At 37.4% G+C, this 21014-nt stretch overlaps 1 protein-coding gene across 2 annotated transcripts in view; it reads left to right on the forward strand.

Moving 5' to 3' along the window:
- The first annotated feature begins 3461 nt into the window (after window positions 1-3461).
- Window positions 3462-21014, forward strand: part of SEF (HIT-type Zinc finger family protein) — an 81484-nt gene continuing 63931 nt past the window's right edge. Inside the window, exons 1-2 of one of the 2 annotated variants that reach the window (XM_089819161.1) lie at window positions 3462-3601; window positions 17253-17365. In XM_089819161.1, the coding sequence (XP_089675287.1) occupies window positions 17258-17365 (108 nt within the window). In that variant the 5' untranslated portion in view covers window positions 3462-3601; window positions 17253-17257. The other variant, XM_089819162.1, reaches the window with a different exon arrangement.

Here is a 21014-nt window from a genome sequence, read left to right on the forward strand (position 1 = left end):
ATGTAGGTGGCCGAAATATCACAATGCTAACTAGTACATTGACAATATGGACTAGAATGGTAGTAGTGTATTGTTGACTACCATGGAAGTGTATGTATCATTGAGGTGTGTCTTTCAAAACATTAGATTACATTGGTGCATGAAGGCAATACAAAATATTGTAAAATAAATCAATGATGATATTGAGCTTCCACTAGATTTCATATTAGAAGCATGTTTGTCTAAGGTAGATCAACCACCTTCCCTCCAACATTTATACAACAAACCGTTTATCTGATTATGACCAGTTTAAGAGAACCAAGGTTGTTGAGATACCATGACAAGGTAATCAAGTTAGCAGTTACAACATGTCTAAGTGAGATTGATTCTTGGCTTCTCCTCAAGTATCATATGATGATTACACCATGATTGAGATATTGCACTTGATTATTGATTACTTTAAGAGCCTTTGATGACATCGATAATGGTTATTGGTAACTTTAAGAGCCTTTGGTGATATCAATAGTGACCATTTTTCTAGGAGATTTATAATATTGAAGACCTGTGTTAAACTTGAAGTGAGTGACCTCTTAGATTTAAGATTGCAAGATTTCATGTTGGATTCTAACCATTGCAACTCTTCTTTACATTTTGTGGAGTCCAAGTTGTAAGGATACATGGATTGGCTTCTCATGGATTGGGTATTTAGAATGCAAAGTAACACTTGAAGATAAATATCCAAACTAATCATTGACCAGGATGCCGTTGGTAATTAGTCTAGATATTTTATCTTTATGTGTTATTTTTTAAAAACACTTTATATTCATCAAAATTTTGACCAAACTTGGTCGAAACCTAATCAACCCTAGTCAAACTTTCGACCAACCATAGTTGAACTTTCGACCAACTCACCAACAAGGGCACTGTCATGGGTTTGGCATAGTGGTCAAATGGGCTAGGCTTTTTGACCAACATTGGTCAAAGTTTCAATGACCATAATGGCCAAATGTAAATACCAATTTCTAAAACTTAACCAAGGCTAGTCAAACTTTCAACCACCCTTCATCAAATTTTTGACCAAATGACTGACCAGGATATCGTCATGGGTTTGGTATCCTGGTCGGATGGGCCACGCTTTTTGACCAACAATGGTTTAATTTTTGACGACCACGATGACCAAATGTAGATGCCGATTTTGACAAAGACTTGTGTGGAAAGCTTGACCTTAACAAGGATTTGTCAAAATTTCGACGGGAAAAATACTAACAAGGTCATTTGTGGATCATTTGACCAATTTGGGTAGAAATTTTGACCAATTTTCATTGAAAACAAAGGCCAATTCTACTAGTGTATAGAGCCTATTAAAGCATTTGGGATGTCACCATCTTTTTTGGAAGTAGCCTTTCCTCCACTTGAGATAGATGGTCTATTAGAGGTTTTTTCTCTTCTTCTTTTTGGTAATTTCTCTAAAGGGGATACAGGAGTCCTCTTTTCGAGGAATATCGCACATCTCAATTTCTATGTTAATTATTGCTACTTCATTGCCAATAATATTAGAGTTATGATTCTCTACATTCTCACCCTTGGGAAGGGTTTTGGCATTCTTGTACTTTTCAACTCTTTCATCAATAGTGACCAAGGCTAGTTATTGAGCATTAGACCTCCTAGGTTCATCATATTTATTAGGGTCATTATGTCAAACCACTACTGGCTTTTGAGTCTTGTCTAACAAGTTAGCCAAAATATATTCTAGTTCATCCTGAAATAGAGGGTTTTTCAATGATATTGAGCATTTTTTCTGGATATCCACCTTCTCACAACCATCTCCCTTCTCAATCAAAGAACTTTTAACATTGTCATTTTTATTTTGGGGGGCATGTCCATCAAAATTATGAGCAAAATTAGTGTTTCTTGACTAATTAATAATCCAACCTTCTTTGTTAGAAACCACATTAAAAGAATCATTATTTAGCCTTTTAAGCATAAAACAATCCCTATGGTTAAGCCCATAATGTTTACAATGAAAGCAATCATTTAGATTGCCAAATACCTCAATATTCCAACATAAGATATCTTCTTCAAATTGTAAAGAAACTTCTCTGGTATGTCTATATCTGAGTTGAGGGTTGTCAAAACACTAGAGTTCAAATATGAGAGAGTAACCCTGGTCTCTTCTATTTGCAACACATTAACCATTGGTTTCAAATTCTGTGACAAGAATGACTAGAACTCTGTCAGGACACTTTTAACGTCCAACTAATTAGGAGTCAAACATGCAATGACATAATTCATATCCCCTTTCAAAGACCAAGGAAAGGAACAAAACAAGGATTTCCCTCTATTCCAAAAATCCTTTTAAAGAACTCTCTCTTGTATGCTATGAGTTTTGATAACCATAACAAAGGGGCCCTTATGCATCACTTTACAAAAAAAAACATAAATACCCAGCTTTTTGCCCCAAACATTCGCTATCCATTCATCAAAAAAATTCCTTGACAATAATGCATTCAATTCATACAAACACAAAAAATTTCCACATCTTTGAGTCCACTTTTCTCATTCTCAATTGCTTTCAACATGTCCTCATTGGAGGTAAGAGGCAAAATTTTCAAAGCAAAGGAAGGGGGCTTACCATTCTTTCTCCTTTCGATATTTTCATTATTGATGATGCCTCCATTTCCACTTCTATCTCCATTGGACCACAATAGTCCCTCTGGCTCCACTTCACCAATGACCAAGATTCCTCCATTGAAGATAACAAAGGATTGACAAACCATTTATCCTAATTTCACAGATAAAATTGTTTTATATGAGGCTTTCTACAAATTATTCTCTTCCAAGTTCCCTCTTTCCAAATTACTTTCTTCCAATTTTTTTGGAGTCCCATCATTAGATGAGATTACATTGTCTCCCATTGACTTCACACATGCATGCAATTAATGCTCCTTGGGGCTCCTCGACTGAATCGGAGGGTAGAGGACAACAAATACACACACATGAGTAGTAAAGACACAATGAGACTTAGCAAAGCCCACAAACAATGACAAAAAAAATACACAAATAAACAACTAAAAGTTAAATAAAAATGAGATCAACGTGTTCAAACGTAACCAAAAGAAGGTACAGTACTACTAGTGCAAACTCCAAAGATAACATTTCATCCTGCACTAACCAAAGCTCTCTTCAATTATCCCATTTTGATATTTAAATAACAAATTTACTTATAGTCATCGTAGGAACATTTTGCATTGCACCTCCAATTTACATAACATAACTTAATTTACCCCTACATTTTTATACCCAACCAACCATATTCAATTTGATTATTACTAACAAAAACAATCTTATATTAAAGAACATATATCTATCAATCAACATAACTGCAAACGCTAGTTTGATAAATGAATTAATTTCGTGCAAATTTGACTTTGACACGTTCCACTCTCCCCGGTATAAATTTGAATTCTATTCTCTTACCTTTTACACAGTTTGTAACCGTTAGCACCTCTAAGTGGGAGTTTTACTTTGACAAGCTGTTTCCGGTGCTCACAACAATTCGGCATTACAGAATACTAACTTGATTTTACTCTCGTCGCTAAATTCTGTCGAAGGACAATACAAGGTATGTTTCATATTCTTATATTGTTGATGCCTTCATTTGTTGCGGAGTTGAAGAGAAACAATTGGAAGCATATGTATTTATTTTTTCTTCTTGCTCTGGCATTCAATCTCACCATTGTTTAGGCAAAACATTTGTTACTTGTTTTCATTGGTGGTTTCCTGCACTGGGGTTTTAACACAGTTAACACTTGCGCACATGTCTGTTTTAGGGTTTGAATTCCTATTCAGACAATTCATTTGAACAAGAGCCACCTGTTAATATTAACTGGTCGATATTGTCTACGAGATAATTTTTTACGCATGTTGGAACCAGAATTTATGGTAAAGGAGAGTATGCTAAATTTAAGTATATATTTAAACTAATCCTTTATAATTTGTAACTATCTGCCCAAATTTCCGACTTTCAGCGGATTTGCGCTTAAAATTTAGGCTAACACTGGCGCAAACTTTCTGAGAATGGAATCCTGTAATTCTGTGTATTGAAGTTTGTTTTTTAAGTTTACCCAAGTGCATAATCTAGCTCATATAGCTGTCTTATGTGTAGATTGACTCAAAAGTTTAAACGGAATGTACACCTTCGTCGGCACTTTTGTCTCCGCTTTAATATATTTATGTTTCTAAGATGGCTCTAATCACGGTGTAGATTCATCCCAGACTGTTTGAGGAACTTTTTAAAACTTTTTTTCTGAAGCTTGACGCAACGATGACTTTTTATTTACGTACAACTCGTGCCATTTAAACTGGAAAATTTAACGAGTTTCAGTAGATTGTACTTAAAAAAAAGTGGATGCAAGACGATTCTGCTAAAAATGAGCCGCAGTCTGCAAGATGTCATGTGGCAAGAAATTTCTGTTGTGGGGTGACTGGATATTAACTGGAGACTGGAGAAATGAAGAAGTCTAAGTTGACGCTTCAGCTTAATAGTTACAGGTAAAACATACTAAGGAGGGTAAATGCTTCGAGTTTGTATACCGAGGGTTGACTTACATATTTTCTTGAGTAGATTATTTTGTTGTTCGATAAGGCCATCTATTGTTGGATGAAAATTTGGTTGAGAAAGATTGACTACTTCCCAGAGTGGTTATTTAATATTTGAACTGAAAATCAACACTAAGAACCAAACTATGGGATTGTCAAGGTTTTCAGTAAGCAAAATCAATGGAGAATTCAGCATACATGATCAGGTTCAATGGAAGGAATAGCTCTAGGGCTGAGTTCACCATGTCAAATACGTTACACGGAGCACAATATAGCTATTGCCAGATGCCTACAGTAAAAAAAAACAAGCCTATTAATAATCAACTACCTCCAAGAAGGCATCAAATGACGGCGGTTTATAATCGCCTGAACAGAGGCTTGCGAGATGCCTTAAAAGTGCAAAAAGACATACATACATAAACAAGTCAGTGTTAAGTGTCAAATCTTAAAAATATAGTTGCAGTTGTAATCTGGGTTTTATCTTTGCAAACCACACTGACCAGAGATAGCCATGTAAGTTCCCATCTATCTATGTTGGTTATAAATTGGCTCAATCAAAATTAAAGAAGTTGTTTCATCTGGATAAAAATAGAGAAGACAATTTATTTGCTGATATTGCTGCCTTCTGTGACCAATCAAAAGCTACATACATGGATTCTAAGATTTTTTTAATACATTCAAATCCACATTTCAAACATTTTAGATTCTGCTACCAGTAGATAAATTTGAAGGTGTAATAGTTGTGGACAAAACTTTAGATTAGGTTTCTGTTTCATTGTTTATTCTCCTGATTCCAATGACAAACTTCAAATAATTTTTGTTGTGGCCCTATGGCCCAACTTGCAGGTCACAACTTAACCAAACAATGTTCCAGGAGTGCATGGATTGAGACTTTAATTGTTACGTCACATCTTGAGATTTTCTTCTATAGCAGTTTGTCAGTCATGAATAATGGATGAAGTTTATCAGAAGTATAAGTGAAAACACTTTTTAATCTCATAAAAGATCAATTATTTATTGGTTGAAGACAAAGGTCAACAAAGAGAACATGCAAGTAAATGATGCATCAATGAATAAAAATAAAATTGCAGCATAGCAAACACCAGAAGCATCTTGGACAATGAGCAGGTGAATTGGTAAAAGACGTAGGTAACAGTAATCTATTGAAATAAAATTGTACCTACATCAACATCAGAAGCATCTGTGGAAGTATGGAAAGATAGAAAAGTTTCTACACGTGAAAGTATAAGTTTACATTGCAAACTTTGTTCAATAACGTGTAGTTCATAGAAAAAAGTTCAAAAAACTGTCTTTATTTACATTTAAGAACACAACAGAGGCTATCTAGGAAACCTAAAGTTGCAAAAAATTGCTCGGAAGTCATTGACAACCAAGATCTTTTTTCTTCCAAAAGTTGTGGATGCTTTTAGGTGATCCAAAGTAAATTTTTGATTTAGCATAAATTGCTTGAAAGCACAAATGCTAAGATAAGATAAATTTATCAATGTCCAACAAGAGACCAACAAAAGGGTCCAAGAGATTGCAAACGCACATCCAGGGAAACACAACCCAACAGGAGTAGGAAAGAGAAAACAAGAAAGCAATGAAAAGGAGCAACAAAAGGACTAGAGGTCCTTCCTTGGTGAAAAGAAATCCAGCACTGAAGGGTGAGGTCTGGGATGACTAAAAAAGCTGGCCTGTCTCTGAGTACTATTGGAGGTGTGATGAAGGGCCACACCACCCTACCAACTCATAACCAAGAAAGCAACAATATGGAGACAAAGAGAGAAAAAAATGCTCCCCAAGCAATTTCATTATACTTGAAAATCCTTACAACATCCACAAGATGATATCATAGATATGACTTCTTCAAAAAAAAAAAAAGTTTACAAATTCTTCAACATAAGAGAATTCCCAAATAAGAAATTCCACAAGAAGAGTCTTCACACCAAGAGTTTCACCAAGAAGAACTTCCCAACTAAGAGCCTTCACCTCCAAAGCTTCCACCCTAGAACCTCTACTTGAAGAACTACACCTTAAGAGCTTTCACGCCTTGAAGCTTGACCTTCCAAAGCTTTACCTTCCCAAGCTTGATAGCTTGATGAGAAATGCTCATATGCCTTGCTTAAATAGGCACTTACCACCCAATGCATGATTTATCCACAACCTTCTAGAATTCCACCTACACAATATCCATAACCTTCTAAGATTCCACCTACACAATATCCACAACCTTCTAGAATTCCACCTACACACCTCGATAAATGGAATGACAACCATTTTTATTTTATTTTTCTATTATGCCACCTATGCACCTCGAAAATAGAAATTCATTTTTTTCTCCCTTTTCCCTTATTTTATTATTTTATTATTTTTTCTTATATTTTCATCACTTTCTCTCTCCCCCACAATTTTTTTTTTCCCATGCAAGATGCTCCTGCATCAGACTCCCCCGGTAGATAGAAAAGTGTGTCCCACACTTTGACACCAAAAGAAAGATCTACAACCATCTTCATCTTCACCAAAGGTTTCCACCTCAATAGGGACAAGAAAACCAACATGCAAATCTTTCACATCTGCATCACTCTGTCAAACACCAGAATCTCAACCATCCAATCATCATGCTCACTCCCAGGAACAAACTGAACATAATACTTCAACAAACCCTCATTCACATCAGCAACTAGTGAATTCACACCAACAATAACAAACTCCATATCAGCAACAATATGTAACTCCACAGCAACATACGCCAAACTCACAACACCAACAGTCTCATTGCTCACAACAAGATGCTCTGCAACATACAAGTCACCACCAACAGCAACCGAATCATCCACCACCAAGTGCTCTACAATTTCCATGTCAGACCCAACCGATTGATCATGAAAACCAATGTCCGTCCTAGCATCAACAAGGTTAGGAATATCCTTAGCAACAACCTCTAGTTGCTCTGCAAGTTTTGTATCAGACTCCACAAATTGATCAACAAAACCAACTTCTTCCACCTCAACCTTGTTATGCCATATTCTCTCACGAACAAGTCTCTTAACCAGCCAAATAACTCTCTTCCAGATCGGTAGACTCCAACTCCACAAACAGCTACGAAATTCCTTCCTCACCCCATCCTTAACTCGATCAACCAAGCTAGCTTCAAATCGAGCAGTCATCTCAGAAAACCTCCTCTCGACTATATCATGGAGTTTTGCAATCATCCCAGGGTCCAATCCTCTCAGAGCCATCTACTAAGATTTTCGTAAACCCTTTGCAACAAATCCTTCCCACGCTCCTTGTGACAACCTCGAATTGTTTGCAAGTCAGATCACAACCTGCCACCTCGCATGAACAATCAGGAACCACATCACAAGTCTAGGACAACGGATTTGTAATCCACAAGCTCTCTACAATCATGCCTCAACAAGATTAGTCTTCCATGTTTGCATCCGTTGATCCATTTGCAAGCCCTCTGCAATTGCAAGTTAGAACCATGATCCGTCACCTTAAAACCAAGAGATCTAGGACTCTAGAAAGAAAAATCCACCACTAGATCAAGACCAACTCAAATCTACTTCTTCAACCCAAGTCTTGGTGCAAACTGCCTCAGCTTCAACAATCTGTCTACACGCTCAGGAACTCCCGCTTTGATACCACTTGATGAAGGGCCACACCACCCTACCAACTCATAACCAAGAATGCAACAATATGGAGACACAGAGAGAAAAAAATGCTCCCCAAGCAATTTTATTATACTTGAAAATCCTTACAACATCCACAAGATGATATCATAGATATGACTTCTTCAAAAAAAAAAAAAAAAAAAGTTAACAAATTCTTCACCATAAGAGAATTCCCAAATAAGAAATTCCACAAGAAGAGTCTTCACACCAAGAGCTTCACCAAGAAGAACTTCCCAACTAAGAGCCTTCACCTCCAAACCTTCCACCCTAGAACCTCTACTTGAAGAACTACACCTTAAGAGCTTTCACACCTTGAAGCTTGACCTTCCAAAGCTTTACCTTCCCAAGCTTGATTAGAAATGCTCATATGCCTTGCTTAAATAGGCACTTACCACCCAATGCATGATTTATCCACAACCTTCTAGAATTCCACCTACACAATATCCACAACCTTCTAGGATTCCACCTACACAATATCCACAACCTTTTAGAATTCCACCTACACACCTCGATAAATGGAATGACAACCGTTTTTATTTTATTTTTCTATTACGCCACCTATGCACCTCAAAAATAGAAATTCCTTTTTTTTTCCTCCTTTTTCCCTTATTTTATTTTATTATTATTTTTCCTTCTATTTTCATCACTTTCTCTCTCCTCCACATTTAAAAAAATAAAATAAAAATTTTCCCATGCAAGATGCTCCTGCATCAAGGTGGCGTGCCACAGTCTAGTGAGCCCACATCATTTGGTGTGGCCGGAAATTGGAGTATTGAGTGGCCGCTTCAAGCCCCGGGCAACGAATGTTGGCGGGAAAAAGGCAGTGATAAGCTGATCCGAGACCTGGCTCTGAGGAAATAGGAGCTGCTAAGTGTGGTCAAGAAGCTATGTGGATTCTCAGAGGTAAAGCGCTAGGCACCACTGGTTAGTGTATTTGAAAAAGACTGACAGGGACTTGCAATCTTTGGAAAGGCAGTGAAACCTACCTCTGATCTTATAGTAGATGGGACAACAAAAGATGAAGTGGGTCTTGGTCTCAGTGTTAGTCTTAGTCAAGGTGCAAAGGCGACAAATCCGGTCCTCCTTGACTATGTGATGGTCCATTTGGCTTTGAAACTGGTGAGAGCCAACTTTGAAAGAACGTAAAGAGATAGGAAGGGTGTGATTCCAGTGTCGGCTCAAGTAGTAAGGACACAATAATCCTATCTTGAATATCAAGAAAGTGCTTAGCATAGAAGGCCATCTGCGGACGTAACCCCCCAGGAGGGTTACTACGGGTCTTGACAATGTACTATCTGTAAACGTCAAGTCTAACATGCCCATTCATCTCTTGTTGCGAGGGGAGGAGGTGAGCAAGAGCATCTAGAGAGAACTGGTAAAGCGGGAGATGATCAATCTCAACCTTGATTGAACACATTAAGGTAGTGGCTTGAGCGTACCAACACTGAGCTCTAGTCACAATGTAAGAGCTGGCAATAGCGATAGAGGAGCAATAAGCTAGGTAGGAGTATTTGTGGTTGCCATTGGCAGAGTCAACAAAGCCCTGGAGGCTATGAAGAAACCATATCAAATCAAATATGGTGCTAAGTTTGAAGGGTTGGGCTTCGAACTCAGCCAAAATAACATTGTGTGGAGTGGACTGGTGACACCTAATAATATGACGGAGGAGAAGGGTCTAGATCCGCTCAATCGAGGCCTAGTCGGAATTAAGGAGAGAGGGCCCCCCACCATCGAGCCATATAAAGCTGTCGGTCTAACCAAAGAGTCTAGGAGGGACAATTTAGATAGTGTTGTGAAAGTGGTGTCTCAAGCACTGTCTCTAACAAGGTGAGGGAACCCAACCCTTTGTTAACCTTGGGTTGAAGGCCGAGTATCATACCAAAGTGGGGACTGGAGAACTTGACCCTGAGATAAGTGTACAAAGAGACAATCTCGATCTCATGTCCCTGAAAGCTGAAATGGAGGTGTGAAGTCTTCGGGCAGTTGAAGACCATAACTCGATACTTTCTCAGGTTCGCAACAAGCTGGCACCGGTCATAGAAGGAGGCCAACACATCAATAAGCCTTTGAAGCCCCTCAGGAGAGGAGGCTGAAAGAACCACATCATTGACGGAGAGGAGAATGGAGATCAAAACTTGGTGTAAGTAACAACCATCACTGGGGAGCGAGAGATTGTTGAGGAAAGCCTCAAGCTCATCAATGAAGATGCCAAACAAAGTTGGGGAGAGAGGGCAACCCTGCTTCACCCCAATGGTGCTCTTGATTGGATCGTAGAAACCCTCAAGAGTCTTGAATCTGCCAACAATTGTCTCATACAATCTCATAATTGCTAACAGTAATGTTTCAGAAATATCAATGTCCTTAAGCCTCTGGAAAAGTAACCTCGGAGGGATGGAGTCAAATACCTTGCAAAAGTCTACAAAACAATAATAGACTTTCGTTGAGTGGTGTTGAGCCTTCTCAATAATAGCCTGCAATGTCAAAATATGGTCCATGGTCTGGAAATCAATATGGAAGCCAATTTGCCCTCTCGCTTGACAATTTCTTTTGTCAAGCTATTTGGAAAGAATGGTATTCAACATTGTTGGAAATCTTTAATGGGAAACAAGATATTGAGAGGAGGGGGGGTGAATCAGGATCTATTATACCTTTTCACTAATAAAACAATTCACACCTAATCCATCTCATATCTCAAATCTAAAACCATATAACATAAACATATAATGCTGAAATGAAATCTATCTAAGCATAACATCCATGAAAATCATCAACGCAACACAATGATTTTGGTTACCCAGAAACACTTCAATATGAAGGTAAAACTGGGGTGGGGATGAAACCCACAAATCTTCACTGTTGCAACAATAAAGTTAACTTGTTAGGGTTACAATTTTGATCATATCAAATGATCTACCCTGTGAGGGGTCTGCCCTGTTAAAAGCTGTTAAGACTGTTAGGTCTTACCCTGTGAAAGGATTTTACACTTACAATGAAGTAAGGACTTGGTTAGGAGATTTGAAATAGGTCTGTAAGAACCACTCTGTCAAGAGATTTGTCTTGACTTAATATGCTAAAACTAATTCAGTACCTGACCCTTCGGTTTGCTTTGAAAGCTAATTACGGATCTCCTGTCTTCAAAATTTTGATCTCCTTATCTAATATATCTATTCTGTCCTTCACTGCTCTAGTTGCATTGTTTGAACTCCTTCTCTCTGTACTTAGCTTGTTTGCTCCTTCACTTCACTTCTCTTCACATACACGCTTCTATATATGATTCACGCATATGCTCTCTTGATCCTTGGTCCTATCCTTCTTAAATAGATAATCCTCGAAGGTTCTAGATTAGGATCAATGATCCATATTTCATCCCTTTTGTCGTTTTCCATTTTGATTTTCTTATTGGTTGATCTGTTTACCTAGGGATTAATACCATTTGACAGAACGGGTAGTTTCCTCCTTAATTATCTCTCTGATCCTTAAATGTCGTGTAGAGGTCGGCTAGAGTGATTTACATAAGTGTTTGTGCAATTACAAACTCATATGTCAATATTGGTTTACTCGGCAATTGAATGTTCTGACGCTCGGTCATAATTAACATTCATGCTATCACTCGGCCTCAACATATTTAGTTCGCTCGATAATAACTGACTAATTGATTGCTCGGTCTCAATTGAAATACTCAGCTTCTATGCTTGCTTGGTCTCAACTAGGGTGCTCGACAACCTTTGACTTACTCGGCATGTGTTAACAAATAAACAAGTCCTTTCGTAGCTCGGCCTCCTTTAGATGGCACGGTCGCAGTGATGACCGTCCAACATTGCCTTGGAAATGACTAAGTGTTAGACACTAATAGTCAACTTAATCTTAGAGATCAACAATCAACATGTGGCATAGAGCTTGGCCAAGGTATGCCTAATCATGATGGTCCTATAGTTGTTGGGGTTTGAAATTAACCTAGACTTATAGATTGGATCAATCACATGCCTCGACCATGAATCAGGAAATCCAGTGCACACCACTCTGTTAAAGAGCACTGGAAGGAAGGAGTCCAGAACAGACTGAGCATAAAGAGCTCCACCTGATACCCTTCCTCATCCGTCGCTCTATTGCACCTCATGGATTTGACATCCTCAAGAATACTGGAGGGGGTGAAAAGATGGAAGCGAGGAGGGGTGAATAGATGATTGACTAGGTATGTCATAAAGGGTGGAGGTATGGGAAGCCAGGGAGTCCAGGTCAAGGGTGGAGGGTGAGGGGGATGGTGAGGGAACAAGGTACGCCATAAAAGATTCAAGCTATACATAAGTGTGTCACAAAGAGATCTGCAATGCGATGCCACAAACAACTATTTCTTGTACTGAAGAAAGTGGTGGTAAGAGAGTTGCAACTGGGTGTAGGAGGGGGAGTGAGTAGTGAAGGTCGAGGTAGGGAGCGCTGAGAAGACTTTCAATCATCATCATACTACAAGTTCACGGCACAAGTATTTTGGTGTTCGGGGCTAGGGGTGGAGGGAGAAGTGCAGTGGGGGATGGAGAGGAGGATCGACTCCCAAATCTTGGCAGCCAAAAGGTCAATCACGGAGGAAGCCTGGCATGAATTCGAGAAGTGGTCAAGGGGAGGAGCTATCTAAGATGGAGGGTGAAGAGGTCACGGTCGCTCTCAGAAAAGGGAAGGAGGTATGGGGGTCAACAAGTGTGGATGAGGGATGGAGAGGGAGGTGATGGTTGAGGGGTAAAGCGGACAACAAGGATGAGGAGGCTATAATCGGCTAAAGGGAGGTAGGTGATGGTAAAGCGACTGATAGAGGAGATAAAGGAGGCACAAGCGAGAGTATACTCAACCACATTAACACCCCCACAATGAGGCCAGCAAGTGAAGAGCTTAGAACTCGGGAAGTAGGAGAGACCATTTAGGATCACCAAGTTGGATGACTCATAGAGCTGGAGGAGATGGCGACCATAACAAGAGAGAGGACCATGGTAGTAGAAATGCAAAGAAAATCTTATAGAGACATCCCTGCATTATTTATCTGAACCCCCGTTAGAGTTTAAAAAATAACTTAAATAATTAATATTTTCAGAGTAAAATGCATTAATCTAACCTGAAGCTTAACATTTTTCTGTTTGCTAGTAAAAACTAGCCCAAAAGAAAGATACATATAGGTACAACAATTTGAAAACCATTTCCTGAAAAACTCAGGGACATGCATGGCAAATGCACTTTGGCACAAATGCTTGTGGGTTTTACATAGGTAATGCTGGTATGATTTTGTGTGAATGAGTAAGGATAGTCCAGAAGGCCCCAAAGTCTATTCTATTTTTATGTCCTTCCCAACATATCATTAGTTGATTTTGATGTTGCCAGATAACTTTATCTTCTTGCAAATTACATTATAAAGTAGGAAATTTATTTAGATTTTATACTTTTTTTTGAGGACACTTAGAAGATTCTCACTTTCGTTTTTCACATTAGTGATGTAAATATCCAATATGCTTGAGTTGCAATTTGTTTCGTAGATTCTTTTTGTTAGTCATCACTTTCCAAATTGTCTGTGGGAGCGATAACAAAGAAATATATTAAGTAATGGTAAATGTATTCGTATAATGAGGACATATGATAAGTTTTGGACCTTTGGTTAAAACTTGTAGAATAAACTAATAGGTCCATTGTATTACTTACATGAATCAGTGGTTTGTAATGCAAAGCAGTGACAGATTTTCTTTCGTCTTGTTCCATGTCATGCTATGTGGGATCTTAGCTGACATATTAATGCTGGATTTATCAGTCACAACACAAAGGAACATATCTTTTACTACAAAGAGTCCAAGTATATGACAACTATTCAGCTAGTCAGACAGTATTCTCCATTTTATATAGCTTTCATTTATGGCCAAATTTCACAAAAATATGATTAGTTTCACGTCACTGCTTTTGATCAGTAGTAGCCTTTGAAGAATACAATCAAATTTGGCAATTTAACAATGTCTGAAAGCATTAGCTGATGATTGTTTGGATTTATCAGCAATCAACAATGTAATTGAAGTTGAATGCAATGGAAAATTCTTGTGTTCCTGGTTGTGCACTCCACCCATGATCAGATAGCAATCCAAGGTCACTCAGATGGCATTGGCACGGGGTATTGGAATATACCAAAATCACTTTTTTTTTGTTTTTTCTATGTTCAAGTATTTTTGCATTTTCAGAGGCCTTTGGAGTGGAATTTGGGGTCAGAACTGTTGTTGGTAGGTTAAATCGAAACTAGAGCTCTTGTAGATCTTTCCAAAGTTGCATGCTGTTTCAGATTTCGAGCACCCAGTGGAAAGCTATGACCCTTCAAAGTCAGACTTAGTATATAATATTTTGTTTTAATTTTGGATTTTTTGTCATCATCCACATCCAGACTGGTCATTTCGAATCCCAAAGGGATGTGATAACTCTTCGAATTCTATGCAAATTGTATAAACAGAGTTTTGAAAGCTAATAAACTACCTCTTTGAGCTGCATATATCTCTTTTTTCAAGTTTTCTATTCTCAATTTAATGCCCAACGTCAACAATACTGCAGGTTGTACCCCTAATAAAATAATCCAAATCCATAATTCGGATCAACCATGCAATGGAATTAGATATTCATGAAAATTAGGCATTGACATGGTTTTAAAACATGGGTTTACTTCTTTGCTTATCTTGTGCCTGCTTAAATTTGAATGTAATTCTTGTATGCCTACATAATGCACAAGTAAATTGATAGCATGACATATCTTTTGGCATTGCTGAAATTTCACACTATACATTAAGTCAGAGAAATATCGTTACAATTCTAACCTGGCATGTATCAAATATCTGGTGCTAGTGTCCAAAATTAGGCCTTTGGTGCATAGATGTACCACTTGGCCGAGTACTGGTTGAGTTGCAAAATCTGACTGAGCTTTCTGGCCTAGTGAATTTTGACGACTTTTACTGGCACCATAAACTCAAATATTTTGGTAAAAAATGGCCAAGTACTTGTTGAGTTTTTGTTAAAAACTCGGTCGTAGGTTTATAATAACACTTGAGGCAAAAAACGGCCAAATTAATTTCATTTCTCATTTTTGCACTTGTCTTTTGCTGAGAGGGGGAAAGTAGTCTTCCAAACACTTGCAAACTGATTTGTATTGATTTGAAGCAGATTTGAGGCAGATTTGTGGTGGGTTTTGAAGAGGATGACATCAATGATTTGGAGAGGTAGGCTATGGAGGACGGCGGTGGATTTAGTTTCACATTGCATGACATTGAGTTGAATTGGTAGTCATTGTCTAGGTGCTAGGAGAAGCTAGAGGATGAGCTACATCTAGGATGGAGGACGAGCTACAGACTGCGTCAGACATACTGATCGAGGACGCACAGTCATGCCCATTACAGACTTTTAGGACTAGACCCTCTACTTCTAACTCTCCCTTAGTTTTTCACAAGAGATGGGAAGAGAAGATGTAATTGTAAATTTGTAATGATGCATTTACTTTTACTTTTACATAAACTATTTACAATTTTGCTTCGAGCCATCAACATTCCTCATGAGAATGCAATTCTATACCCACTTTGTGTTAAATATATCTAGATCAAGCTTGTTTCTTTTGTGTTCTCACTTATTGGCTCATTGGATGCATCTTCTCATTGCATTCTGCAAAAAATGCATTTGTAATGAAATTTAAGCAACTTTTAAGTTCCAGAGCTTTTGCTGAAAACTGGCCGAGTTTTTCCCAATTTTATATGTCAGGCCTTGGTGGCTTTTTGCCTTTAGCAAGTTTTCCAACAGTGTTTTGGTGCGTTAGATTCTTGATCATGTATAAAGCCAGATGTTGTCATGCAGCAGACAAACCTTATTTATTTTCTCTGAGTGCACCTGATTTCACACTAACCGTGAGATTTCAATGTGATTTTGAAGTCTAAAACCAGAAAGTTTACGTTTGATTAAGTGTATTCTGTCCATGAGATTGTCATTGGTGGATCTCTTTACAGTATATAATACATATGATGCAAAAATAACTGGGATATATTTTCTTACTGCAAATTGCCTATGGATAGGCCAATTAGGTGGTCACTTTGTGAATATTGTCAATATTTTTGAGCTTTTGTCACATGGTTGAATTTCAGAAAAAAGTTGCCAATTTGAAGTTTCTGTCTTTTACCAGCAATAGTATCTGTAGAAGACTATCAAAGATGGCAACTAAAGAAATGTCAAGAAGCAGAAGTTTATGGCAATAATATGCCATTCCCAGAATTTCAGCAAATTGTTTGAAAGGATGTTCTATGACAGTTTTGCGCATGAGATGAACTTGGATGCTCATGAAGTAATGGATATTGAAATAATTTTACAAAATCTGTTTCCTTTTTGCTTAGTGAATGCCACTGATATTTCATTTTAATTTTCTTTGTTTATGGGATGCATGAATAAATTGATCATATGCCATATATTTTGGCATTCCCCAAATGTATATTGCCCTACTTCTAGGAATGAATATTGTGAGGTATATTAGTTTTAGCTTTGTTTTTTTCCCAACCTTATGGTTGTATTTGTGAAAAACTGGGTAAAGGTTTCTGTTTGGTGTTTTAGATTCTTAACTCTGTACATTATCAAATGTTATAACAGACAAACCTAATTGATTCGCATGACAGCTATGAGATTTCAATGGCATACAAGTCTCAAAACAAAATGTTATGTTGGCTTTAGTGCATTCAGTTTCTGAGATTTGGATGCCATGACAGTTGTGTACTAAGTATATAATAGAAAATTCACATATTCTTTAGTGCATTCCACCTATGAAATCATATATCCCACAATTTGACGTCTTTATGATGCATATGACTTTCATTACCTTTCAGAATGGGAGGATGCTAATGCCTTTGTGCAATTTCCTGATGTTTTTCTTTTTCTTTTTGAGTTTTTGGAATTCCCATGATATCACTACGTTTCCTCTTTATTACTATTAGTATTCACTGATGGATATGGCCATTGCAGAAGAAATGGAGGATGAAGGAGGAAGTAGTATTGCACGTCGTGCATCGACTCGTATTCGTAAAATTGCACCCAAAATGGGTGAAGCTCTTTCCAATGCTGATAACCGGACACAGGTAATGTTGATTTGTTACTAACACATCTATCAAATATAATATCTGGCATCTTTTTGCATGAATTTTTAGAGTATAATTTAATATAATTTGTATTGGTATATCTTTGTGCTGTTAGGTTAATTCAGTTTTGTTTGCAACAAGTTATGCAATGGTTTGATATTATTAACTTTGCAGAGGTGTAGTTTTGCTTGTGCTGAAGATAGCATACAGTTGTAAGTAGGTTGGAGGTGGTTGTAGAGTTGTTCATAGATTGTAAGAAGTATTGTTGAACTTTCTAGCTTATATAACAAGCTACTTTACAATTTAATTGTTATGGCTTGTGTTAACAAGGTTTTATGGTATCTGAACTAAGCCAATCATCTTCAGTATAAAGTAACATTTTCTGTTTGCAAAACACAAGTTACTGCTCTGTGCTTGTGCCAGGTTTTCATTTTATAAGTTCTTTTCAGCATTTTTCAACCGAACCAAGGTGCAGAGTGGGGGATCAGATTTATTTAGCCAACTCATGAGCCTTCACAGCCTTTTTTAGATTTTTGCTGTTGCTCCCTTGTCAGATCTCAACATTGCAGATATTTTGGCAATTTAAAATACCTATGCCACATATTTCTGCAGATCCAACGCTTTTGACAGAAATGGGAGATGTGAAGCTTTTTGGACATCTGAGAAAATTGGCAAAGGGCAGTGTTGGGATAAGGTGACTCAACCTTAGGATATTTTGAAATAGCTGGCTTCCATGACATTGCTAGTAATACAGTCACAGGTAAACACAAAATCTATGGACCAATGTGGCTCGTTGCTCTGTGCAACGTGCTTGACAATATAATATAAAAAGCAATGACACGACTGAAGGGTTTTCTGAAAAAGATCATCCCTATCACCCAATTCTGGATTTCATTCCAGAAAGACCAGTATTTGATATTATAATATAATATACACAAGAAATAATTCACTAATGGACATGTTCAAGGCTTTTAACCAATGTGAATGGGACAATCCACTTGGCTTGTGCGAGAAACTTATAAATTGCTTATTTGTATATCGACTCTGTGTTGATAAATTTGGTTGAATTTTGTCCAAAGTATAGCATAGTTTGCCTTTATTATATATACACAAGAAATAATTTACTAATGGACATGTTCAAGGCTTTTGAACATTGTGAATGGGTCTTTCCAATTGGCTTCTGCAAGAGACTTATAAATAGCTTATTTCATATATTGCCTCTATGTTAATAAAAAAATAATCATAGTGATTGAACTTGGTCCAGAGTACAGCATAGTTTGCCCTTGTATTGCTAGAACATTAATCATTATGTTAATTTTTTTAACATGTATAAGTTACTAATAGAAAGTTCACACACTACATGGTGGTAGGCTTTGTGGAAAACTGAAAATTCTTCGATGGGTGAATCATCTAAATGTTATGGTAAATTGATGTTGTTGTAGTTGTATTAAACAAAGGAGATGAAAGTTCTTTATTTAGATTTACAAAGGCGATGTTTCTAAAACAAACAATCATGAACTAAAGATGGTAATAGAAAACTGCCAAATAAACTAAAGACTAACTAAGATGACCATTAAAGAAACAATACAATATTCTAATACCTTCCCTTAATGGTCTTTGCCTAGCTGATGTTTTTTGCTCACAGATTCTGCAAAGCATTTTGTTGCTGCTGAGACCCTCTGTGAAACTGCAAAATGTAAATGACCAAGAAGCCAAAATCCGCCCAAAAATGAACAAAGAAGGGTCTCCCCTTCTGTAGAATGCTTTGCAACAAAAGACAAGAGCTTGACATTGACTTTGCTGAATCAACAAAACATCTAACCAGCAATCATCACAAAAACATCCAACCTGATCTTGGATAATGAAGCTGCTCTTCCCTAGAGGCAGAGACAAACACTGAGAACAACTTTTGAGGAAAAATTGCCAAATCCTCCAATCTTGTAGGTGAGCATGATGCCTCAAAATAGACTGCAAAAAGCCACGATATTTTAGGAGGAAATTGATGAAAACCCAACACATTTTTTGAGGTGAAAAATTCATCAAAACCCAACCTTATTTTTGAAGCGAAAAATCAATCAAAATCAAACAAAGCCCGAGGCACATGTAATAGAATACAGAACATCGTTTTTGAGGAAAAACTGTGAAACCCACGAGGAAAAATTATAAACTCACAAAGGTGTTGAGATATTCTTATTGATGTCAAAGGTACAATTAGAAAGTTGTCATTGATGTCAAAGATTTAGAAATCAGCATTAAAGTAACCAATATGGATATGTTGAAAAGCTATACAACCAATCAAACACAAAAAGGAGATAAAACAATAAATTCGACAAGTGTATATATATATATATATATATATATATATATATATAATGGAGTATGATAGAGTTCATATAAAAGATTACAGGACCAGCAATGTACAACAGTAATCAAGCATGCCATACACTGAAGACAGTATGCATCAAAGAAAGAGAAATCTATATTGAACTATGATGACTAATCAAAAGTACAAGAAGTTGGTTATTGGAAAACAAAATTTAGAAGCAATGGAGACATACAGCAGTGATAGTTAGAATAAATCACAATACACAGGGGCATGAAAAAAGTTACTGTTCAACTCAGCAATAATAGTGTATATATATGCAGCATTCAATTGTATAGGGATAAACAAAGTAATGATCAAACTGATGAAACTAACCTGAGTAGGATGATACAAAATAAGCCAATGGGAGTCTTTGTTTGAAATGAATTAAAACAGCAAGATACACATCAGCATGTCCAAACTGTACAGTCCAGAATTAATGGAGAAATTGGCAACATTATTAGTGATATACTGCAGAGAAGTAAAAGGTGTCGTGAATTATTGACTGTAGAACCCAAGATTGTTATTGCCAATGGAATGCTAAGATTAGACAAAGCATTCAACAAAACAAACAAGATTAACACCTATGAGAAGACCTTCAACAATAAACCAAAATAACAAAAGGAATGCAAACCTCACTCCTCCAAGTAGCTCCAAGATGAAGAGGATTTGTCCAAGTGATGGAGATGTATGCTCAAGTGGTGCTCAAGCCTTCAATGGATGGTGAATGGAAATGCAAATGTGGATAGATTTTTCCATTATAAGTATTTTGGTAGTTTTTAGGCTCTCAAAATAGCATTATAACATCAACATAAAAGTGGATATGGATTGTGAGGGGATAGGGTTTCATTTATAGATGTGAGGATGGAGGGTCAAGATGCAAAGATGAGGGATGGCTAGGATGCAAGGAGAGGGAAGCACATGAATTGTGCTTTCTCAAATCCATACTTGTCACAAGGAGAGAGGATGTGAGAGGATGGGGAAAATGGAGGGCAAGTGGGGGGACAAAGGAGTTATGAGAGGGATGGTGTGTGTAAGAGGGATGTAAGAGCATATAAGAGATGTGTAAGAAGCCATTAAGAGCATTTAATGCATGTGGGCAGGGGTGTAAGAGGGGTTTGACTTTGATTTGGCTTAGGAATTGTTAATCTAGGATTAAAGTTGTGCAGATGATTAGGGTGAGGATTAGGCTTGGCTTAGAGGGGGGATTAGGATGCAAGTGGGTTAGGTACTCAAGTGGGTTTAATTAACTGGTTAAATAGGATTAGCATGGGTAAATGGGTTGGA

This window comes from Cupressus sempervirens, chromosome 3, assembly GCF_028749045.1.
Source record: "Cupressus sempervirens isolate cs-2001-9-10 chromosome 3, ASM2874904v1, whole genome shotgun sequence".
Classification (NCBI taxonomy): Eukaryota; Viridiplantae; Streptophyta; class Pinopsida; order Cupressales; family Cupressaceae; genus Cupressus; species Cupressus sempervirens.